General features: G+C 39.4%; 1 protein-coding gene, 1 non-coding gene and 1 pseudogene across 4 annotated transcripts in view; 2 read left to right on the forward strand and 1 right to left on the reverse strand.

Moving 5' to 3' along the window:
* Positions 1-1,061: 1,061 nt before the first annotated feature.
* EPS15 (epidermal growth factor receptor pathway substrate 15) overlaps positions 1,062-26,045 on the reverse strand; it is a 167,694-nt gene continuing 142,710 nt past the window's right edge. For all 3 annotated transcript variants that reach the window (XM_050750498.1, XM_050750663.1, XM_050750585.1), the window contains 4 exons: positions 13,048-13,124; positions 10,978-11,140; positions 8,276-8,463; positions 1,062-4,000 (listed from right to left, as the gene is read on the reverse strand). In XM_050750498.1, the coding sequence (XP_050606455.1) occupies positions 3,854-4,000; positions 8,276-8,463; positions 10,978-11,140; positions 13,048-13,124 (575 nt within the window). In that variant the 3' untranslated portion in view covers positions 1,062-3,853. The remainder of the gene's footprint in view (positions 4,001-8,275; positions 8,464-10,977; positions 11,141-13,047; positions 13,125-26,045) is intronic.
* On the forward strand, positions 19,968-20,926 carry LOC126932152 (26S proteasome non-ATPase regulatory subunit 7-like; annotated as a pseudogene).
* On the forward strand, positions 22,364-22,470 carry LOC126944565 (U6 spliceosomal RNA). The gene has a single exon (XR_007722113.1). It is a non-coding gene; the product is annotated as a U6 spliceosomal RNA (small nuclear RNA).

Raw genomic sequence — 26,045 nt, forward strand, 5'->3', positions numbered from 1 at the left:
TTTTGATATGGAGTCTTGCTCTGTTGCCCAGGCTGGGGTGCAGTGGCACAGTCTCGGCTCACTGCAACCTCCGCCTCCCAGGCTCAAGTGATTCTCCTGCCTCAGCCTCCCAAGTAGCTGGGATTACAGGCACCTGCCACCATGCCTGGCTAATTTTTGTATTTTTTATTAGAGACAGGGGTTTCACCGTGTTGGCCAGGCTGGTCTTGAACTCCTGACCTCAGGAGATCCACCCACCTTGTCCTCCCAAAGTGCTGGGATTAGTTTTTTTTTGTTTTGTTTTGTTTTTTTGAGACAGGGTCTTGCTCTGTTGCCTAGGCTGGAGCACAGCAGCACAACCCCAGCTTCTTGCAGCCTCACTGGGCTCAATTGATCCTCCCACCTCAGCCTCCAGTAGCTGGGACTACAGGCATGCACCACCACACCTGGCTTTTTTTTTTTTTTTTTTTTGTAGAGATGGGGTCTCACCATGTTGCCCCAGGCTGGTCTCAAACTCCTGGGCTCAAGTGACCCTCCCACCTCAGCCTCCCAAAGTGCTGGGATTACAGGCATGAGCCACTGTCCCCAGTGACAAATTCTTTTTTCTTTTTGAGACGGAGTCTCACTCTGTCACCCAGGCTGGAGTCCAGTGGTGTGATCTCCGCTCACTGCAACCTCTGCCTCCCGGGTTCAAGCAATTCTCCTGTGTCAGCCTCCCGAGTAGCTAGGACTATAGGTGCAAGCCACTATGCTCATCTAATTTTTTCGCATTTTTAGTAGAGACAGAGTTTCCCCATGTTCGCCAGGTTGTTCTCGAACTCCTGACCTCAGGTGATCTGCCCACCTCAGCCTCCCGAAGTGCTGGGATTACAGGCGCGAGCCACTGCGTCGGGCCTACAAATTCTTATTCAACACATATATACAAAGCCACATATGTTTTAGGCACTGTCTTTATGCATATACATTTCATTTCTTTCACAAAAGACATGAAAGACTTCTATATTCCAGAAGGCAGAAGCTTGGGTGCTCTAGCTTTACAAGTAAAATAGCACAGGCAGGCAAAAGGACATGATAACCAAAAATAATAGTTTACATTTATTATTTATTCTATACCAGGTGCTGTCCCAAACCCTTTACACGTATTAATCTGTGCTGATTGTATATAGCTACTCCTCCTTGGACACAGCATGGACATAATCAGAGGACCATGCAAAACTCCACTGCAAATTAGATATATGGATAGGATTCTTTATTATTACTTAAATTTTACTGTTCTCATAATTACAGGCTACAACTTAGAGGTTTGAAACTTTAAGAGAAAATTCTATAATAAAGAGAGCTCAAATAAACATGAATCAGTATGTAGAAGATGTTTAAAACTTTGTAAGTAGTGCCACTTAGCTCTGGGCAATACTTATCTGTCTTTTTCAAGCACAGGCCCTGGAGCCAGAGTCAGCAACATAAAATACCACAAACGACTCTAAGACATTCATCCTACACAAGCGAGCACATAGATACACATATATATTTATATAATATATACATACTTTAACATTATATTGGTCCACGGAGTATACACATTTTAACAAAAGATAAAAATCTATGTAATCCAGTTAAACATACATAAGATTAGGATACATTTATTACATTGAAAGTGGGTGTTTATAAGTTATAGATATTTATTATTTTCGAGTTTTTTTTTTTTTTTTTTTTGAGACGGAGTCTTGCTCTGTCGCTGAGGCTGGGGTGCAGTGGCCGGATCTCAGCTCACTGCAAGCTCCGCCTCCCGGGTTTACGCCATTCTCCTGCCTCAGCCTCCCGAGTAGCTGGGACTACAGGCGCCCGCCACCTCGTCCGGCTAGTTTTTTGTGTTTTTTAGTAGAGATGGGGTTTCACCATGTTAGCCAGGATGGTCTCCATCTCCTGACCCCGTGATCCACCCGTCTCGGCCTCCCAAAGTGCTGGGATTACAGGCTTGAGCCACCGCGCCCGGCCTCGGGTGTTTTTTTAATTAAAAAAATTTTTGAAGCATTTCCAACATTTGCTCATTTTCCCAGTGCAAAAGAAAGTTGTTCAAGTCAACTTACCTTTATCCTAAGGAGTTTAAGAGGAAGAAAACAAACAAAAATACCACCTATCACAACTCCCAATACTTAACTTCTCAGTCAAATTTTGCAGAAAATCCTTAGGTCACTGGATTCGTTTATCAAAATTAAAGCCTTGTGATTATGACTCAGCCCTTGCTTCATATGTATGACTTTTATGCAGAAATGTTTCTATTTACAAAGGTAGAAAAAAGTTATTAGCAGTGCAAGACACTGGTTTAAAGTTTGTTTTAAACTGTAGGAGTCCAATTGTGTAATGGAAAGAAAACAAGCACCATATGAAGAAGAAATGAATTGGATACTTTGAAATTTATTTATAGGCTAGGCAATAAGTTACTCAGATTAACACAGATCAATACCACCTTGACTTGGTGACCCAGATAATTCTAATTAGATTTTAGGTGCATTTTTCTTTATCTTGGTATTCAATACATCATCTAAGTCAGTAACCATGTTAAACAAAATTAAAATGACAAGTTACAGCTTACTTCACAGTCTATTTCAAATTCAGCTTGTCCACTAGGTCGGTTTTACAGGAGTGGTCTTTTAACACATGAAGAGTTTTGACAATCTGGCAGGTCTCTTCTCTACCAATTAAACAAACAAGAGTTTTGTTGCTAGCTTGACAATTTTATAGGTGAAAAACACGAAGTGAGTAAATAAACTAAACCACAAAGATGGACAAAAAGCAATATGATATAAAACATATCACTTTTTTTCCTATTTGTATTGAGTGAAAGTTTTTACATTTCAAGTAAATGAGCCTTCATTTAAAAAAAAAAAAAAGTATATATGAAAAATTAAAGTACCTTCCAGTTCTAGCTTGCTGAAGTTTCTTCTGCAAAAGTACAAAAATAAACCCACTAAGAACTAAACAGGACAGGGCCACGGCAAAGGCAGAATGGCTGCCATGTTAAGACTTTTGCTTGCCTTATACTGATGGGTATATTTTAGGTGATAAATTTTCTCCACTATCTAGCACTTAAAATGAACATTTCCTTACAAACTTTATTTGTAAGAAACTAATTTTTATTAATTAGCAAACACACCGAGAGGTATCTGTTGATCTAAAATTCTCTAAATCCAGATAAATCTTTAAAAAAATTTATTTCACACATGAGGCTTTAATATTTTTAGTTAGGAAAAGATCGAATCTGAGGCTATAATGGTTCAACCTAAAGTGTCCCTTTTCCATACTGGAGTAAATCTGTGCAAAATATTTTTCCTTGTCTCTAAAAAACAAATTAAGTAGTATTTTTACTATAAGGAAATTTAAAAATGTACTTTAGCCAATTTGCACCAATCATAAAAGAAGTAAGATATTCTTTCCCTTATCCTCACTCAACCATTCCAATCAGGGGAGAATACTGCAAACTTTAAGAACCTCACTGGCTATCATCAGAATAACTACAGAACAGCGTAGTGCAGGGTGAAACTATTTTTCTATATTCCAGAAAGCAGAAGCTTGGGTGCTCTAGCTTTACAAGTAAAATAGCACAGGCAGGCAAAAGCTCACAGTAAATGTATACCAGAACAGGGGCCAGGGGCCTAAGTGAAGGTGAATTTGTCTGACTGGGTTACGGCTTTTATAAGAAAAAAAAAGACGAATCTGTAATGAAGAAAAAAAAATCCTAAAATTTTGTCACATTTACAGGAATCTCAAACCTTTTGTATTCCCATGCTCACAGGTAGTTTTGATACACATTGTAAATAGTTTCAGTATTCAGGAAGAAGAGTACTATATTGTTGCCAAAGAACAAGAGAATTCTTCATGCTTCTGATATCTCAGATTTGCTGAGTGCAATAGCCAGTTCTAAGTCTTCTTGTTCTTGCTGATTTAGTCGGGCAAGCCTCTGCTCTTCTTCTCTCTCACTTTCCCTTTTGGCCCATTCGATCATATCTTCCTCAGAGGGATACTGCCATTTAAAAGATCGATGAACAAATGAATAAATAAATGAGTAAAGCAAATAAAAAGAAGGAAATAGTTTTTACAAAAGGACATTAACTTGTTTCACCTGAAGGACTCTGGAAATAGTCTGGTTACTTGTTAATTCTTTTTTTTTTTTTCCTGAAAACATGTTTAATATTATTAAACCATAGTTTAATTTAAAAAATTAATTCAATCTATAGACAGAATATAAAACTAAATGTTAAAAATATCACTAGGCTAGATGTGATGGCTCATGCCTATAATCCCAGCACTTTGGAGGCCGAGGCAGGTGGATCACCTGAGGTCAGGAGTTTGAGACCAGCTTGGCCAACATGGCAAAACGCCCTCTCAGCTAAAAATACAAAAATTAGCCGGGCATGGTGGCGATGCCTGTAATCCCAGCTACTTGGGAGGCTGAGGCACAAGAATCACTTGAACCCAGGTGGCGGAGTTTGCAGTGAGCTGCAACTGCACCACTGCACTCCAGCCTGGGTGACAAAGTGAGATTCCATCTAAAAAATACATATATATATATATATATAAAAATATATATATATAAAATGTTATATATAATCACTAAAAAAAGTAGAAATGCTTATAGTAGATTAGAATATTTAAAAACAGGAGAGGGCTAGCCTTTTTGATCTAATGTAATGTAAAACATTTACTACTTCAACTTTACTGAGACCCTCACATGATAAATCATTTTTAACTTAATCCCACTGGTAGTTTCCTAACCCTTAATGTATAGAAAAGCTAAGAAGCAAAACAAACAAAAGCTGATTTTGCTACACATCATATTAAAGTATTGGGTATGCTAAGCAAGATATGATGTAAACCTAATCTTTTTTTTTTTTTTTTGGAGACGGAGTTTTGCTCTTGTTGCCCAGGCTGGATGCTATGGCACAATCTTGGATCACCACAACCTCTGCCTCCCGGGTTCAAGCGATTCTCCTGCCTCAGCCTCCTGAGTAGCTGGGATTACAGGCATGTACCACCACGCCCGGCTAATTTTGTATATTTAGTAGAGATAGGGTTTCTTCATGTTGGTTAGGCTGATCTCGAACTCCTGACCTCAGATGATCCGCCCACCTTGGCCTCCCAAGAACCTAATCATATTTTATAAAAAGCATTTTGAGCCAGGCATAGTGGCTGACATCTGTAATCCTAGTACTTTGGGAGGCCAAGGTGGGCCAATTGCTTGAGCTCAGACGTTCAAGAAGTTCATCTTGGCAACATGGCAAAACCCTGTCTTTACAAAAAGATTAGCCAGGTATGGTGATGCACATCTATAGTCCCAGCTACTTGGGAGGATCACCTGAGCCTGGGAAGTTGAGGCTGCAGTGAGCTGTGATCATATCACCGCTCTCCAGCCAGATGGACGGAGTGAGCCAAAAAAAAAAAAAAAAAAAAAAGAAAAAAAAAGCATTATGAAGATTTCTCCAGACTTTGGCAACTTTTAGACCAGTCTAAATAAAATCTTAACACTCATAATTATTATGTTGGGGAAACATTTTTATCTACCCCAAACAGCAACCTTCGCAAATACTAAATTAAAAAATTCTAATTGGTTTCAAGTCTTGTCACACAGAAAATCCTTCATGAAAGGATGAAATAAAATACCTTGTCAGGCTTTTGAAATGGTAGTTTTTTTCCCCCTAGGGAATTAAGCAAAACTTTGAAATGTGTAACACTTAACACATGTTTTACAATGAAAAAAGAAGCTGTTTTTTATTACACTATACTGAGAGTTTGGAGCAAAATGCCTCAGCTGTTGTTCAGCCTCCTTCCAACCAGATTTGTTGTTGTTGTTTTGAGACGGAGTCTCGCTCTGTAACCCAGTTTGAGGACAGCGGCACTATCTCAGATCCTGCAACCCCCGCCTGGGGCTTAAGTGATCCTCCCACCTCAGTCTCCCTAGCTGGGATTACAGGCCTGCGCCACCACGCCTGGCTAATTTTGTATTTTCAGTAGAGATGGGGTTTCACTATGTTGGCCAGGCTGGTCTCACACTCCTGACCTCAAGTGACCCACCTGCCTCAGCCTTCCAAAGTGCTGGGATTACATGTATGAGCTACCCTGTCTGGCCCCAACCAGATTTTGACTTGCTAAAACCATACTTAAGATATTAAATGCCACAAACTACCACAGGGTTATTTTACACAAAGAGAATTATAACCCCCTAAAAAGGCTAATTTTTGATTCTCTGCTTGAAACAAATCAAATTCCATCTAATGAAAGGTAAATTGGGCCAGGCACGGTTGTTCACACCTGTAATCCCACCACTTCGGGAGGCCAAGGCAGGTGCATTGCGAGGTCAAGAGATCGAGACCATCCTGGCCAACATGGTGAAATCCTGTCTCTACTAAAAACACAAAAATTAGCTAGGTGTGGTGGCGCATGCCTGTAGTCCCAGCTACTTGGGAGGCTGAGGCAGGAGAATCACTTGAACCTGGAAGGCGTAGATTGCAGTGAGCTGACATTACGCCACCGCACTCCAGTCTGGCAACAGAGCAAGACTCTGTCTCAAAAAAAAAAAAAAAAAAAAGGAAAGTCAGGCTGGGCACGACGACGGCTCACACCTGTAATCCCCAACATTTTGAGAGGCTGAGGCGGATGGACCACCTGAGGTCACGAGTTCAAGACCAGCCTGACCAACATGGAGAAACCCCGTCTCTACTAAAAATACAAAATTAGCCAGGTGTGGTGGCACATGCCTGTAATCCCAGCTACTTGGGAGGCTGAGGCGGGAGAATCGCTTGAACCCGGGAGGTGGAGGTTGTGGTGAGCTGAGATCATGCGACTGCACTCCAGCCTGGGCAATAAGAGCAAAACTCCATCTCAAAAAAAAAAGTCTGTATAATTCTGACACTCCATTTTTACAATATTCAAAATATTGATTCCTGTTTTGCTCCTTCATATTCAAGAGAAGCCACCAGAACTTAGAGTACAGATTCAAAAGCTGGGAGCTCAGTCGTCTTAGTTGCATGCAGATTCTTTTTCGGAGACAGGGTCTGGCTCTGTCACCCAGGCTGGAGTGCAGTGGCATGATCATGGCTCACTGCAACCTCCACCACCTTAGCCCCCCAAGTAGCTGGGACTACAGGTGCTTAAAGTACTTTGGTCTCTTAAAATGCTGGGATTACAAGCATGAGCCACCATGCCCAGCCTGCATGCAGATTCTTGACTACCTCCTTTCTAACTAGAAATAGCTGAAGGGATAAAGCAACTGGTTGAATGTCCCAATGCTACATTGAGGAGGGAAATATTAGGCAGAATTACCTGGCCACTAGATCTCCTGTTTCCAAAATCATCTCAAGGGCATAAGGTGATAAACAGAAGAAAATTCCTGTTTTATAGAACAGGCAGTGATAACGAAGGTTATTTTGCCTGAAAAAACTGGGAAACTGAAACTTTGTTACCCAGTCTAAGAATTTTATTTAAAAATAACTTGTTTTTACTGAATAATGATGGAATATATGACATTGCTTTATGTCCCTCTAGACTGATACCTCCATGGTTGGTGGCCCCATTTCTGTGATTTTATACGCCCTGTTTATGCTGTTATCATGGCACCCTTCCACTGTTTCTAATGATCTTCCTATTTTAGACATCTCTGAAAGAATGCAGAGTAAACATGAGAAGTTAGTGAATTAGATCTCTCCGAATAATTAAAGATTGTTTAAATCCTGACAACCATTTATTTATTTATTTCATAAAACTGGCATTTACATTTTTTAAAAGTGACTATATAAGTTTAATAGTTTTACTTTCTATTCAAATAATCTCTGGCCCTATCCTCTGATATAATATTTGCTGACTGGTCTCAGAAATCATTAAAACTTTATACACAACCACACATACACAGCTGCAAATGCACAAACTTATTACTGGCATTGTTCATCTAGTGGGCAGACACCAATGACTCTGTAATTGTTCATTAAGTCATCATCACCCATAACCATCCACAAAGTAACAACTGTTAGGATTTTACTTATATTACCAAGACTAAGAGAAATATTTACAAAACAACTTGTATATATGACAAGAACTAAGACTACTAAAATCATTTGTGCAATGGAACAACCACAGAACTGTCAAAACAGGATCAAACAGAGGTTTTTCTTGGGGGAAGAACGAAAGATTATTTTTAGTATCTTGGTAAATTGAGTTAAAATGATGCAAACTTGGCAGACTCCAAAATAATCTTTGAAAACTCTTCAAAGATTTTTCCCCCAAAAAACTCATTCACAGTACTTACAGCACTGAAGTTGGCAAAATTGCTTGGATCAGCCTCTCTACTGGTAGTGGTAGTAGCAGAAGAAGTGAATGGATCACAAAACATTTCAGGATCTTTTTCTTTGGGGCTATCATTGCCTGGGAAAGGCTGAAATGGATCATTCAGTTTAAAGGGATCAGGAGAATCCAGTTTGTTGATGGATCTTTTCCCTGGATCAAAATCATCACAATTAATTCAACCAGTAAATACAGCAAATACAAGCACACAAGAACATGTACACAGATAGCATTAAAGTACCGTGGGTAGAGGATGACTGAGTACCTAAAACACATTCTTGTCTTAAATGGCAACACCAACTATCTGTCCTCAAATTCTTCACACATGATCTCTCAAATAGATTCCAGCTATGTGCAGCTAATGAAACAAATAGCAAAGCAAGGATGGGCCAGGAATCATATTTTTGTCCAGAGATTGAATACCACCATCCCCCAGCCACAACCAAGCAGCATGTTCCCAAAAAGAGAGACGAATGGATTAAACAGAAGGAGAATAATAAAGAATAAAGACAGAAATGGCCTGCCTCTGCTGTTATAAACCTCAGCCTGATAACAGTTATCCACTAGTGGCAGTAAGAGCAAATGACTTCTGAAAAATGGGAAAATTCTTCTGATTTTTCTCTAGTTCTAGATACAATACCTAGGAGCATAAAATTTTAAAATTACTGTAGTAAAACCCTGCCAATTTTTTGTTATTTACTGTATTTCAAAATGAAGAAAAAATGTTTTGAAGCCCAGGGCCTAAATCTTTGTGGTTGCTGATCAAATAATCTCTGACCCAACAATAGTATTCTGTCCTATTAGTCACTCACTAATTCATTACCATTTTCAAACAAGTTCTCTAAGTCTTACTTAAACTTAGTACTTCTTGAAGAAAAGATAATAAAATTAGGGATCAAAATATCTCTAAATATATTTTTTTCCTAAAATGCATAAGCTGGTAATAGCAATCATAACACAACAGATTCCATCACTGTAGCTGCTTAGAAAAGATGCTCATATCTCAATGGATCCTTCCAATAATCCTGTGAAAGTAGGCAAAATTAGAATTGCTGCCAATATTTAACAGCCAACGGTCAGATATATGAAATTATACACTTAAGATCACAGTTAGGGAACATCCAGAAACAGAACCTAGATTTTTAGACTCCCAGTTCAGTGCTCTTTCCAACAAACCAGTCTTTTCCTTAATCTTTTTACAATGATATACAATCACTTGGTTGAAGATTCTGAGATTTCACAAAAGCACTAGCATATTATTTTACTTAAGATTTAAAAAAACCACCTCACTATTAGCATCATGCAAGTGTAAAAAGTTAAATGTGCAAATTAACCATTATTTATTTTTAAATATATTCTGGCAACCTCACTTCTAGAAATATATGACATAAGCTACTTTTCCTTAGAAGGAATCACTTAACTCATTTACCTGATTTTTCAACAGATTATCAGGTATTAACAATTGTACATGCAATCCTTTCAGTCAAAGAAAAAAAACTTACCTGCTCAAGACCATGGAAAGGTTATGATGAAAAGGCAGTATTAATCTGTAACTACTGAGACTGAAAATTTCCCAAGGAATGAGGTATGATTTTTTAAAAAATGTACTAAAATGTGTCTTCTCACATAATAGCCCAACAGCACTACAACTACTCAAGGAATTATCCTTTTACCCACTTATTATGACCTAAAAACAAAACAAACTTTCCTTTGTATAGTGCTAAACATATACATACACACACATACTAATCATACAAACAAAAATAAGAGAAAAATCACTATTAGAAAAGAGTCTTGGCCAGGCGTGGTGGCTCACACCTATAATCCCAGCACTTTGGGAGGCCGAGGTGGGCAGATCACCTGAGGTCAGGAGATAGAGACCAGTCTGGCCAACATGGTGAAACCCAATCTCTACTAAAAATATAAAAATTAGGTAGGCATGGTGGATCATGCCTGTAATCCCAGCTACTCGGGAGGCTGAGGCAGGAGAATCCCTTGAACCCGGGAGGCTGAGGCTGCAGTGAGCTGAGATTGTGCCACTGCACTCCAGCCTGGGAGACAGAGCAAGTTTCCATCTCAAAAAAAAAAAAAAAAAAAAAAAAAAAAAAAAAAGGAATCTTTTAAGTTAGCTAAAATACCATTTTCCTTCAAGAAAACCAATACTTTGTTTCAAATCACTATATTGCTGAATTCTGGATACTAAAGAGGCCATATATTCTCACATTAAACGACTTAAGGAAGACTTTATATGTTACGGGAAAAGGACTTTGAAACAATCTTCTGTTAAATAAATTATAATTAAAACACCAAAGTACAGGAAACTGCTATTCAAATGGATAATCAATGAGTTTCTAAAAGGCAAAGAGATTTTCTTGACACTTTCCCTTTTCCATTTACTGCCTCTCTGAAATGATTAAGTTAAAAAAAAAAAAAAAGAAAAGAAAAACAGGTTTTAGCAGAAAGACAGCTCATGAAATGTACACATGCTGATCTCTTAGGTGCATGTCTGTAATTCGGCAGTTAGGTCAGAATGAATGACAGCAGGAAGCTTCTGACATATGTTTGACTTGTTTCATTTAAAGCCCTTTATATAGTAAGCTCCACACAATACTTTTCAGAAAGAGAAAAGCCATGTAGTTGACTGAAGAAAAGTACCAAATCTCATACCAGGTGGTGGTGGGCAGGGTCTTGTTGGAGTTCCGACCTTTGGTGGCAGCGCTGGGGGTTCATCTTCACTTTTCACCGATGTTTCCTCAAATACATTTTTTGTAATCATTGCATTGCTTACAGAGCTCGATGTGGCTGAACTAAAAGGATCTTCATTGTTGACCTTTGTTTAAAAAGAAATGGTTATACATGGCTACACCAAGCAAACTGTGGTAGTCATGTAGCATTTAGAATAATGACTTAAGTATTATACAGTTTTATTTAATTCTGAGACCACTGTCATTTTAACCTTTGCATTCAGAGTCCAATGGGAGAAATTTTTGAAAAAAAGTTATTCTATATGAGTAGTGATTCTAACATCATTACTTATTAAGAGTAACAGATCAAACCAAAAAAAGTTCAATCTAGATTAAAAGTTTGTCAAGCTTCAGGAAATATTCAATGCAAAACCACCTGAGGCCCATTTTAAAGGGATTGAATGCCTTTCCACAAAGAATATCTGATCTAAATGGTAATGAAAGGAAAAAAAAATAGATTCCATACTTCCTAATGAACTTAAATATGAGATTTAATACTAATGCAAAGAAAATGACATCTTGACAAACTATAAAGACAACCTGAAAGTCAATGGGTTTTTTTTTTTTTTTAAGAGGCAGGAGTCTCCTAAGTATCCTAAGCTGGAGTGCAGTGGCACAATCATAGCTCACTGCAGTCTTGAACCCCTGGGCTCTAGGGATCCTCCTGCCTCAGTTAGCCTCTTGAATAGCTAGGACTACAGGCATATACCAACATGCCTAGCTATTTTTTTATTTTGTAGAGATGGGGTTTTGTTATGCTGCCCAGTCTGGTCTTGAACTCCTGGGCTCAAGCAATCCTCTCATCTCAGCCACCTAAGATGCTGGGATTACAGGCTTGAGTTACTGCAAAGTAAGCCTGAAAGTCAATTTTTTAAAGCAAACTGATCCCACGAAATAATTTTTTTTTTTTTTGAGACGAGGTCTCACTCTAAGGTTGGAGTATAGTGGCACAATCTAGGCTCAACTGCGACCTCTGCCTCTTGGGCTCATGTGATCCGCCCATCTCAGCCTTCCAAGCAGCTGGGACTACAGGTGCGCGCCACCATGCCTGGCCAACTTTTTGTATTTTTTGGTCAAGACGAGGTTTCGCCATGTTGCCCAGGCTGGTCTTGAACTCCTGAGCCCAGACAATCCACCTGCCTTGGCCTCTCAAAGTGCTGGGATAACAGGCATGAGCCACCACGCCTGGCTGGAATGATAAATCTTAATGTGTGTCTGAAGACCCTGCCTTTCGAATATGTAACAAAAGATTAACTTTTCTATAATGAATCATATACTTCACAATTTTACATTTATTTAGGCAATGCTCAACAGTGACATTTTGGGCTGGACATAACTGCATATTGTGGGGGACTAGAGAGTGGACTGTATTAAATAGCATCCCTCATCTCTATCTTCTAGATATGAGTAGCATCTCCTACTCAACTGTGAAAACCAAAAAGGTCTCTAGACATTGCCAAATGTTCCTCTGGTGGCAAAATAACCCTCAGTTGAGAACCAAGGAACCAACAATCTAATCCTCCTTTTCTCTTAGCCCGAATCAATACCACAGCCACAGTGGAAAATAAGTAGTGGACATTTAGTACTGGACTTTGTGTATTAATTACCTTAATACTGACCCTAACAACCTCAGAACATAAAATCAAGTAACCAAGACAGAGAGGACGAAATAAAAACCCAGATAGTCAACAGGGGGAAAATGTGGTTCAACTGAGAGAAACATGTTTAAAAAGACAGAAGACTAAATATGAAGTTGCTGAGCAAACATGCCAATAGAAAATTATAATTACCTATACCATCAATACAGTCTAGTTATATAAAGAAATGTGTCTAACTATAATGTTATCTTTCATTTCTATCTGAAATCAACATTTGCTGTGATTTACTGAAATCAAGTTGCAACTTTGTGAAAGGACTATGTAATTCAAAGGAGGATTGCTCTTTTGGTGGAAACACAGTATGTTTTCCCTTCCCATTAATTACTGTAAATTACCTTTGACAATGTGCTGAAGTCGGCGAATCCATCTCCAAATGATTCATTCCCAAAAACAGAAGCAAAGGGGTCTGTGGCTAAAATGAATAAAGAAAATAAATGAAACAGGACAGTAGGACATTTTTTTTTTTTTTTTTTTTTTTGTGAGACAGAGTCTTACTCTGTCACCCAGCCTGGAGAGCAGTGGTACACTCATGGCTCACTGCAGCCTCAATCTCCTAGGCTCAAGTGATCCTCCCACCTCAGCCTCCTGAGTAGCTGGGACTATGTGTATGTGCCACCGTGCCTAATTTTTGTATTTTTTGTGGGGATGGGGTTTTGCCATGTTGCCCAGGCTGATCTCAAACTCCTGGGTTCAAGTGATCCTCCTGCCTCAGCCTCCCAGAGTGCTGGAATTACAGGCATGAGCCACCAAATCCAGCCAAGGCATCAAATTTCATGTTTTCTTTTGGTTAATAACATTCAGACAGTTGAAAACATACAATCTCAAATATTAATTCCTGAATTTATGACTGACACCCACAAAGACAGAGTGTATACTGATAACCCCACAAGATGTATTCCTTTGTATAAATCAACTGATGAATGATTTATAGGTAAAGTAACAGCAAATAAAGTAATGATTTATAGGTAAAGTATAGGTAAAGTAATAACTAGATGATTTATAGGTAAGGCTTTGGAACCCATGTCAAATAATATTCTATGAACTTAAATTACTGCTAATAAAGACATCAAGAAGTACAAAAAGCTAATATAATGCCACTAATGCCACATTTCATACTCATCCTTCAAGGCCCATTTCAAATGCTACCTCATCAACAAACCCTGGAGTAACTTAGGTGTCACTACTTCCCACAGCAAGAAGTAATTTTTTTCCTTCTCTGTGGCACTAATTGCATTCTAGTTTGTACCATGGTTACCTGTAACTGATCACCCTTATTAGATGGTAAGGTCCTTGAAAACAGGGAATAAGTCCTATCCAAAGAAGAACGGACAGTCAACAAACATTTGTTGTTTTTTTTTTTTTTTTTTTTTTTGAGACGGAGTCTCGCTCTGTCGCCCAGCCCAGGCTGGAGTGCAGTGGCGCTATCTCGGCTCACTGCAAGCTCCGCCTCCCGGGTTCACGCCATTCTCCTGCCTCAGCCTCCCGAGTAGCTGGGACTACAGGCGCCCACAACCGCGCCCGGCTAATTTTTTGTATTTTTAGTAGAGACGGGGTTTCACCGTGGTCTCGATCTCCTGACCTTGTGATCCGCCCGCCTCGGCCTCCCAAAGTGCTGGGATTACAGGCGTGAGCCACCGCGCCCGGCCCATTTGTTGACCATATACCAAGTCTGAGAAAATAAAATGATACAATTCCTACCCTTGAAAAAGTTCACAGTCGGCCGGGCGCGGTGGCTCAAGCCTGTGATCCCAGCACTTTGGGAGGCCGAGATGGGCGGATCACGAGGTCGGGAGATCGAGACCATCCTGGCTAACACGGTGAAACCCCGTCTCTACTAAAAAAATACAAAAAAAAAACTAGCCGGGCGAGGTGGCGGGCGCCTGTAGTCCCAGCTACTCGGGAGGCTGAGGCAGGAGAACGGCGTGAACCCGGGAGGCGGAGCTTGCAGTGAGCTGAGAACCGGCCACTGTACTCCAGCCTGGGCAACAGAGCGAGACTCTGTCTCAAAAAAAAAAAAAAAAAAGAAAAAGTTCACAGTCTAGTAAAAGATATGTAAACAAATAATAATAAAACAGTCTTATATGGGTCATGAGAGAGGTACGAAAAACTTGTAGTGGGAGACACTAACTGCCTAGGTGAATCTGGAAAAGGAGCAAAGAAGCCACTACATTTGGCTTTTAAATAAAATCTTTCGAATAAGAAATGGAGTTTACCAAATAGATAAACATGGGGAAAAGAAACCAGGCTACCAGGCAGAAGGAACAGTAACTACAAAAGTATATTTAATGGGCCAGGTGCAGTGGCTCATACCTGTAATCCCAGGACTTTGGGAAACATAGGTGGGTAGATCATTTGAGGCCAGGATTTCAAGACCAGCCTGGCCAACATAGAGAAACCCTGTCTCTACTAAAAATACAAACAATTAGCTGCGCATGGTGGCACATGCCTGTAATACCAGCTGCTTGGGAGGCTGAGGCAGGAGAATTGCTTGAACCCAGGAGGCGGAGGTTGCAGTGAGCTGAGATCATGACACTGCACTCCAGCCTGGGTGACAGAGCATGTCTGTCTCCAACAAACAAAGAAACAAAAAAGTATATTTAATCAATGTTTCACAGGCCTGAGAAGTTGTTTCTTCCATCACATTGCACTTACCAAGTAGACTAACATTTTCAGCTGGAATGCATGATCTACTCTGAGATAGGTTTCACCTATTCAGGTGCAAGGACTACCAATAACATCAAATAATGTTTATAGGAATTGTTGCCTGATACAGGAAGATGGAAAGAAACAAAGCAAACAGTTGGAAAGGAAGGCAAGCAAAGAACTGCAAAAGAGAAGGCAAGACAAAGAGGCATAGAAAAGTTCTCCTCAGGCCGGGCACAGTGGCTCATGCCTGTAATCCCAGCACTTTGGGAGGCCGAGGCGGGCAGATCACCTGAGGTCAGGAGTTCGAGACCAGCCTGGCCAACACGGTGAAACCCTGTCTCTACTAAAAATACAAAAATTAGACGGGCGTGGTGGTACACGCCTGTAATCTCAGCTACTCGGGAGGCTGAGACAAGAGAATCACTTGAACCTGGAAAGTGGGGGCTGCAGTGAGCTGAGATTGCGCCACTGCACTCCAGCCTGGGCGACAGAGTGAAACTCTGTCTCAACAAAAAAAAAAAAAAAAAAAAAAGGAAGAGTTCTCCTCATACTATGCTTAGAACAAAAGTGTGCCTACCCACCTATTTGAATGTGTAAAGTGTGCCCATATCTCTAAAAATGAGTATATCTTGGACATAATAAGAGGAGCAAAGAAGATACACTATTTTTGTTTGCTTTGTCACCAAACATTTCGTTACCAAGACAGCCGCAGACGAGGGGGAGCCCGAGTGGGAAAAAGGACTGGGTAGAAGCACAGAAAAATCAGGCCTTTAAGGATATACCAGCAACTCTGATCCTGAAGAGGATGTTGGGAAGTTCAGGGTTATAGGAAATCCTACAATTCTAGCTATAAAAGACGGCCTTTTCATTGATACATATGTGCCAAGTCCTCAGCCTGGGGCCCAGCCTCATCGTAGGTACTGTTTCAGGGTTTCCCTTCTTTCTCTCCTTTTCCTGTTATATCTCGGCTCACTGCAACCTCTGCCTCCCAGATTCAAGTGATTCTTGTGCCTCAGCCTCCCAAGTAGCTGGGAATACAGGTGTGTGCCACCACACCTGGTTAATTCTTTGTATTTTTAGTAGAGACAGGATTTCACCATGTTGGCCAGGCTGGTCTCAAACTTCTGACCTCCAGCGATCTGCCGGCCTAAGCCTCCCAAAGTGCTGGGATTATAGGCCACCTGCCCGGCTCCTGTTATTTCTGATGCTGAGGTAGCTGAGGCACAGCCTGAGTGGGGTGAAGATGCTCTCCCTGACTGCTGACAAGGGAAAGAGTTGGGCTCATTTCACTTGTGGGACTGAAAATGTGCTTCATGCCTTTTCTCTGTCCTGTCCCACAGCCTTTACAAGTCACAACATGTGTGCAATAGCCTGAGTTAGGTCAGATTTGACTGGAATATTGTGAAGCATATATTGTGAACAAAATTAATTTAAAAAATTACTCTTCTATATGAAGAATATATAGTACCTTACTAAAGAGTTTTTCTACACTTTCCTCATAAATGACCTATTTAGCACTAAACACTGCGGAAAGACAAATCTTAGATGAACAACAAATAACCTTTTCAGATACTGATCATGGTTGATATGAGGCAGAGAGGCCTGTTCAGGAGGCAGAGGCTTGTTCAGAAAGCAGAAGGACTCACTGAGTTGAACTTGTTCAGATCACATGTAAGACACCTGCTGGGGGGAGTTCCAGAAACACTAAAGAGAAACCATGCAGGTGACTTTCTTCCTCTTGGTGCACACAGGAGCTATGAGCCAGCAGAACCGGGCTTTAGGTGCACACATGACCTCGTTAGTACCGCCTCTCCCCCAAGAATAAAGGTAATGAATGCTTTGGAAAAATATATAGAAGTATAATTAAAAAATCATCCCTGAATCTCACTATCAGAAATAACCCTTATGAATATTTCAGCATACTTCTTTAACAGCCTGTATTCCTGGTATTTTTTTCTTACATATCTGAGATCATGATATGCTGATATGCTTTTTTGTGAAGGTGTACATGATAAAGCCACATTTTAGGTATATCACTTTTTATCCTTTACCCTGATTTAATCACAGTACTCATCAGTATTTGACATATATTTGTTTACTGCCTATCTTTCTTATACAAACTCTATGAAGACAGGAACTTTGTTTTGTTCACAGTTGTATCCTCAAGGCATAGCACAAGGTCTGGAAAATAGGAGATGCTCATATTTGTTGAAAATATGCAAAGAAAAAAGGGACAAAACTGTCTATTAAGAATCCTCCAAACAAATATAACATTTCTTAGCACAACCAGCTGAATAACAAGGAATAAGGGAAACCAATTTTAAGGCTCACAAATAATTCCCTGAAAAACAGCTAACTACCAGAAATCTTGACATGTGTCACATAACAATGTTTGGTCAACAACAGACTACATATATGATGGTGGCCCAATAAGATTATAATTGGGCTAAAAAATTCATATCACCTAATGACTTCATAGCCATCATAATATCCATAGTCCTTACTCATGCGTTTGTGGTGATGTTGATGTAAACAAACCTGTGTTGCCAGTCGTATCCAGGTATAGCACACACAATTATGTGGAGTACACAATGCAGGTTTAGTATCCCTTATCTGAAATGCTTGGGAGAAGGAGTGTTTTGGATTTCAGATTTTTGCAGATTTTGGAATATTTGTACTATATATGCTTATAAGTTCGGTATCCCAAATCCAAAAATCCTGAAACCCAAAATGCTCCAACGAGCATTTCCTTGGAGCATCATATTAGTGCTCAAAAAGGTTTAGATTTTCAAATTTTAGACTTTTCAGACCTCGGATACTCAACCCATATTTGATAATGATAATAAACAACTATGTTACTGGTTTACATATTTACTATACTATACTTTTTAATTGTTATTTTATTATTATTATTATTTTATTTTATTTTTTTAAAAGACGTAGTCTCACTCTGTAGCCCAGGCTGGAGTGCAGCGGCATGATCTTGGCTCACTGAAACCTCCGCCTCCTGGGTTCAAGCGATTCTCCTGCCTTAGCCTCCTGAGTAGCTAGGATTATAGGCACGTGCCACCATGCCTGGCTAATTTTTGCACTTTTAGTAGAGACAGGGTTTCGCCATGTTGGCCAGGCTGGTCTCAAACTCCTGATCTCAGGTGATCCACCCACCCCGGCCTCCCAAAGTGCTGGGATAACAGGCATAAGCCACCACGCCCAGCCTATTTTGTTTTTTTTTTGAAATGGACTCTCGCTCCGTTGCCCAGGCTGGAGTGCAGTGGTGTGATCTTGTCTCACTGCAACCTCCGCCTCCCAGATTCAAGGGATTCTTGTGCCTCAGCCTCCCGAGTAGCTGGCATTACAGGTGTGTGCCAACACACCCAGCTAATTTTTTTTTGTATTTTTTAGTAGAGATGGAGTTTCACCATGTTGGCCGGGCTGGTCTCGAACTCCTGACCTCAGGTGATCCATCCACCATGGCCTCTCAAAGTGCTGGGATTACAGGTGTAAGCCACTATGCCCGGCCAATCATTATTTTAAGAGTGTATGTCTTCTACTTATACAAAAAGTAAGTTAACTGTAAAACAGCCTCAGGCAGGTCCTTCAGGAGATGTACCAGAAGAAGGCATTGTCATCATAAGAGATGACAGCTTCATGTGTTTGATTGCCCTCAAAGACTTTCCAGTGGGACAAGATGTGGAAGTGGAAGACAGTGATATTGATGGTCCTGACCCCGTGTAGGCCCAGGCTCATGTGTGTTTGTGTCTTAATTTTTTTTTTCCTTCTTTTTTTTCTCTTTTGCATCTTACTTTTAAGAAAAAGTTTAAAAGGTAAAAAAAAAAAAAAAAAAAAAAAAAGAAAAAATTTAAAAGTAGGCAAAGTTTAGATATAGAGGAAGAAAATATTTTTGTACAGCTGTATAGTGTTTTAAGCTAAGGGTTTCTTACAAGAGTCAAAAAGTTCAAAAAATTTTTGAAGTTTTACAAAGTAAAAAAGTTACAGTAAGATAAGGTTAATTTATTATCGAAGAAAAATATTTTCATAAATTTAGCGTAGTGTAAGTGTACAGTGTTAATAAGGTTTACAACAGTGTACACTGATGTCTTAGGCCTTCACATTCACTGATTACTCGACTGACTCACCCAGAGCAACTTCCAGCCCTACAAGCTCCGTTCATTGTTAAGTGCCCTATACAGGTGTACCATTTCTATTTTCTATACGGAATTTTTACTCTATGTTTTCTATGTTTAGATACATAAATACGTACCATTGTGTTACAACTGCCTACAGTATTCAGTATAGTATTCAAAGCTGTATAAGTTTGTAGCCTAGGAGCAATAGGCTATATGACAAATAGCCTAGGTAGGCTATATGACAAATAGCCTAGGTATGCAGTAAGCTACACCATCTAGGTTTATGTCAGTATACGTTCTGATGTTCCCCTAACAACACATTTTCCCATCATTAAGCAGTGCATGAGTATACATAAATTCATACCTGCCCATGCACACACATTTTTTTCATCAAAAAATTAAGTAGTCTTCACAGGAGTTGCTGCTATTGCTGGAGTTTGTGGATTGCAGGGAGCTAGGCCTAGTGGGCGGCGTGTGTCAAGATGTCAGAGCTGGCAGTGCAGAAGGCAGTGGTCCACCTTCCGGTGCTGCTCAGTGTGGTGGATCGTTTCAACTGAATCAGCAAGGTTGGAAACCAGAAGTGCACTGTTGGTGTGCTTTTGGGGTCATGGCAGACAAAAGTACTTGATGTATCCAACAGTTCTGGAATCCCTTTTGATGAAGATGACAAAGATAATTCTGTCTGGTTTTTAGACCATGATTATTTGGAAAACGTATGGAATGTTTGAGAAAATTAATGCCAAAGAATAGTTCGGTGGTACCACACAGGCCCTAAACTACACAAGAATGACATTGCCATCAATGAACTCATGAAAAGACACTACCCTAACTCAGTATTGGTATTACTGACTGAAACTAAAGGATCTGGGGCTGCCCACAGAGGCATATATTTCAGTGAGAGAAGTCCATGATGATGGCACTCCAACCTCAAAAACATTTGAGTATGCGACTAGCGAAACTGGAGCAGAGGAAGCTGAGGCAGCTGGAGCTGAACACTTGTTACAAGACATCAAAGAGGCTACAGTAGACAGTCTTTCCCAGCTGATCACAAAGAAGTCCATGGTTTGAGGAGACTGAACTCCAAGCTTTTGGATATCAGGAGCTACCTGGAAAAAACAGCCACAGGCAAGCTGCCAATCAACCACCAGATCATTAGCTGCAGGAAGTCTTCAATCTGCTGCCAGACATCAGCCTGCAGCAGTCTGTCAAGGCCTTTTATCTGAAGACCAACGACCAAATGATGGTGGGGTACTTTGCCTCCCTGACACATTCCGTAGTTGCCCTGCACCACTTTATCAACAACAAGATTGCCAATCAGGATGTAGAGAAGAAAGAAGGGCAGGAAACAGAAGGAAGCAAAAAGGACAGAAAAGATGACAAAGAGTAAGATATAGATAAGGAAAAGAGTGATGTGAAGAAAGAAAAGAAAAAGGAGAAAAAGTTAAAGATGTAGCTTTTTAAATTTGTAAATTAAAATCTTATAAACTAAATCAGTATGTCACTAGAAGGTTCTTGTTAAAAAGCTGTCCTGATTAGAGCTCTACGCCTCGGGTCACTCTTGAATGGATAGAGGGACTGATCTCAAACCTAAACTGCAGCATCAGCTGCTATGAGTTTAGGATAAGATAGCTCAGGCTTCAGATTGTATGAGAAAAATGAAGAGATTTCAATGTAACATTTTTGGCACTCCTCATTCTTTTATCTATAAAACCAGGAGTTGAATGTTCCCCATCTTCAAAGACTCGTGGGGTCTGTTTCTGGTCTCATGGGGGCTGCTAAATGGAATGCACGAATTTCATATGTTCTCTGCCTCATACCACCTTGAGTTTTGACCCTTCTGAACTCTGCTGAGAATAGCGCACCATGTTTTGGACCTGTACTTCTGGCATTCTCAGGATTTGGGATCCAGCTCCATATATTATTTACATTCAAAGACACAATTAAATGGCTTGAGGTCAGGAGTTTGAGACCAGCCTGGCCAACATGGTGAAACCCTGTCTCTACTAAAAATACAAAAATTAGCTGGGCGTGGTGGTACATACCTGTAATCTCAGCTACTTGGGAAGCTGAGGCAGGAGAATCACCTGAACCCAGGAGATGGAGGTCGCAGTGAGCTGAGATTACACCACTGCACTCCAGTATGGGTGACAGAATGAGACTCTATCTCAAAATAAAAATAATAAATAAATGTATCTCTTCCAATTAAAACAGAATAAAACTAAAAATTAATAGCAGAAGCAAAACTAGATGACCTACAAATAGGTGGAAATTAAATATCACATTCAACCAACTAGTCAAAGAAAAATCACAAGGAAAATTAGAAAATATCTTGAAACAAATGAAAATGAAAACACAGCATTACCAAAACTAATGGGATGTAGCAGCAAAAGCTGTGCTGAGATAAACTTCTAACTATAAATACTTAAAAAAAGAAGAGTTCAAATCAACAACCTAACTTTACACTGTAAAGGATCTAAAAAAAGAAAAGCAAGCTAAACTCAAAGCAGAAAGAAATGAACAATAAAAATTGGAGCAGAGACAACACAGACGAGAAAAATAGAGAAAATCAACAGAACCACGTTTGTTCTTTGAAAAGATCAACAAAATTGACATTCCTATAGCTAGATGGACTAAGAAAACAAGACTCAATAACTAAAATCAGAAATGAAAGAGGGGACATTACCAATAATTTCACAGAAATAAAAAGGATTGTTAAGACAGTGCTATGAACAATTATACATCAACAAACTGAATAGTATAAATGAGAACAAATTCCGAGAAGCACAACTTATGGAGAACGAGTCACAAAAACACAGAAAATCTGAATTGACTCATAACTAATAAAGAGATCAAATCTGTAATCAAAAACCTTCCAACAGTGCTCACTTCAGCAGCACATATACTAAAACTGGAAGGATACAGAGAGGTTTAGCATGGCCCCTGTGCTAGGATAACATGCAAATTTGTGTGGCATTCCATATTTTTAATTTTTTTTGAGACGGAGTCTTGCTTTGTTGCCCAGGCTGGAGTGCAGTGGTGTAATCTCGGCTTACTGAAACCTCCACACCCTGAGTTCAAGCGATTCTCCCACCTCAGTCTCCTGAGTAGCTGGGATGACAGGCGCCCACCACCACACCCGGCACATTTTTGTATTTTTAGTAGAGATGGGGTTTCACCATGTTGGCCAGGCTGGCCTCGAACTCTTGACCTCAAGTGATCCACCTGCCTCGGTCTCCCAAAGTGCTGGGATTACAGACGTGAGCCACCGTGCCTGGCCACCATTATTTTTAAAATTAACAAAACAAAACACCTCCCAACAAAGAAAAGTCCACGATAACATGACTTCACGGGTGAATTCTACCAGACATTTAAAGTATAATCAAAACCAATCTCCCTCAAACTCTTCCAAAAAATTGAAGAGGAAGGAACAATTCCATACTCATTCTGTGAAGCCAGTATTACTCTGATATCAAAGCCAGATGAAGACATACAAATGAGAAAAGAAAACCACAGATCAATATCCTTTATGAAGATTGATGTAAAAATCCTCAACAGAATTCAACAGCACATTAAAAGGATTATACACCATGTTCAAGTGGGATTTATTCCTGGAATATAAGAATGGTTCAACATACAAAAATCATTCAATGTAATACACATTAACAGAATGAGGGGAAAAACACAACACCAATCATTTCAATGGATGCAACAAAAGTATTTGACAGAATTCAAAACCCTTTCATGATAAAAACACTCAAAAAGCTAAGAATAGAAGGAAACTACCTCAACTTAATAAAGGCCATATATGAAAAGCCAACAGCAAATATCACACTCAATCTTGAGAGGCTGAAACCATTTCTCTACAATAAGGAACAAGACAAGGATGCCTGCTTTTACCATTTCTACCACTTCTATTCAGTAGAGCAGCAGTTCCCAACCTTTTTGGCACCAGGGACCGGTTTTGTGGAAGACAATTTTTTCATGGACTTGTGGGTGGGATGAGGGGAATGATTTCGGGATGAAACTGTTCCACTTCAGATCATCAGGTATTAGATTCTCATAAGGAGTACACAACCTAGATCCCTCACATGTGTAGTTCACAATAAGGGTCAAGCTCCTATGAGAATCTAATGCTGCTGCTGATCTGACAGGAGGCGGAGCTCAGGCATTAGGTACTGCTCACTCGCCCATCACTCACCTCCTGCTGTGCGACCTGGTTCCTAACTGACCACAGACTAGTACTGGTCTGTGGCCCAGGGTTTGGGGACCCCTGCAATATAGTAGTGGAAGTCCTAGCCAAAGCATTTAGGCAAGAAAAAGAAACAAAAGGCATCCAGATTCAAAATAAAGAAATAAAATCTGTTTGCAAATGACATGATCTTATTATGTAGAAAACCCTAAAGATTCCACAAAAAAACCATTAGAACTAATAGTTGAATTTGGTACAGTAGCAGGATACAAAAATCAACATATAAAAATCAGTCATATTTCTATATACTAACAATGAACAATCTGGAAAGGAAATAAAGAAAACAATTCCATTTACAACAGCAACAAAAATAATGAAATACTTAGGAATTAACCAAGGAGAACTCGTATACAACACATTCTGAAAGAAATTAAAGACACAAACAAATGGAAAGATATCCCATGTTCACAGATTAGAAGACTTAATATTGTTAAGATAGTAATATTACCCAAAGTGATCTACAGATTCAATGCAATCCCTATCAAAAATCCCAATTACTTTTTTTTTTTTGGCAGAAATAGAAAAATTCATCCTAAAATTCATATGGAATCTCAAGGAACCCGAATAGCCAAAGCAGTCCTTTTCTTTTCTTTCTTTCTTTTTTTTTTTTTTTGAGATAGGGTCTGGCTCAGTCACCCAGGCTAGAGCACAGTGGCATGATCTTGGCTCACTGCAACCTCTGCCTCTTGGCTCAAGTGATCCTTCCACCTCAGCTTCCCAAGTAGCTGGGAGTACAGGTGCATCCCACTATGACTAGCTGATTTTTGCATTTTTTGTAGAAACGGAGTCTCACTATGTTGCGCAGGCTAGTCTTTAACTCCTGAACTCAGACATTGGCCAGGCTGGTCTTGAACTCCTGAGCTCAGGTGATCCACCCACCTTGACCTCCCAAAGTACTGGGAATTACATGCATGAGCCACTGTGCCTGGCCCAAAGCAGTCTTAAAAAGGAACAACGAAATTGGTAGTCAAACTTTCTGATTTCAAATTTTATTTCAAAGCTACAGTAATTAAAACAGTGAGGAACTGCATAAATACAGACCATATAGATCAATGGAACAGAATCCAGAATCCAGAAACAAACCCTCACATATATGGTCAAATGATTTTCAACAAATGTGCCAAGAACAAACAATGGAAAAAGGACGGTCTTTACAAGAAAAGGTGATGGGAAAACTGAATATCCATATGCAAATTAATGAAGTTGGACTCTTACCTCATACCATATACAAAAATTAACTCAAAATGGATTAAATACCTAAATTTAAGAGCTAAAACTATAAAACTTATAGGGGAAATGCTTCCTGACACTGGATTTAGCAATGCTTTCTTGGTTATAACACTAAAAGCAAAGGCAACAACAACACAATAGATAAAAAGAGCTACATCAAAATTAAAAACATTTGTTCACCAGTGGACAGTATTAACAGAATGAAAAGGTAACCCATGGGATGGGAGAAAATATTTGCAAATCATTTATCTGATAAGGGGTTAATACCTAGGATATATAAAAAATTCAACAAAAAACAACCTGATTTAGAAATGGGCAGAGGACTTGAATAGATATTTCTCCACAGAAGATATACAAATAGCCAATAAGCATATTAAAAAATGCACAACATACTAATCATTAGGGAAATACAAATCAAAGCAATAAATACCACTTCACACCCATTAGGATGCCTATTATAATAAAACAAAATAGTAAGGGTTGGCAAAGATGTGGAGACACTGGAACCACTGTGAACTGTTGGTTGGAGTATAAAATAGTATGGCTGTTGTGGAGAATAATACGATCGTTTCTCAAAAAACTAAAAACAGCATTACCCTGTGATCCAGCAATTCTACTTTTAGAATTATACCCAAAAGAATTGAAAGCAGGGACTCAAACAGATATCTGTACCCACACATTCACAGCAACATTATGCACATAGACAAAATGTGGGCAACTAAGTGTCCATTAATGAATGAACAAATAAACAAAATGCAGTATATACATACAATAGACTATTATTAAGCCTAAAAAAGGTAAAAAATTCAGATACATTCTACTATGTGGATGAACCTTGAGAATATTAGGGTAAATGAAATAAATCAATCATCAAAAGACAAATACTTTATGATTCCACTTATATAAGTATACAGAGTAGTAATGATGGTTGTTAGGGTTTGGTGAGAGGGAGAATAGGGAATTATCTAATGGATAGAGAATTTCAGTTCTGGAATATGAAAAAAGTTTTTGAGATGGATGGTGGTGATGATTGCACAACAATGTGAATGTACTTAATGCCCTTGAACTGTACATTTAAAAA

The sequence above is a fragment of the Macaca thibetana genome, chromosome 1, assembly GCF_024542745.1.
Source record: "Macaca thibetana thibetana isolate TM-01 chromosome 1, ASM2454274v1, whole genome shotgun sequence".
Classification (NCBI taxonomy): domain Eukaryota; kingdom Metazoa; phylum Chordata; class Mammalia; order Primates; family Cercopithecidae; genus Macaca; species Macaca thibetana.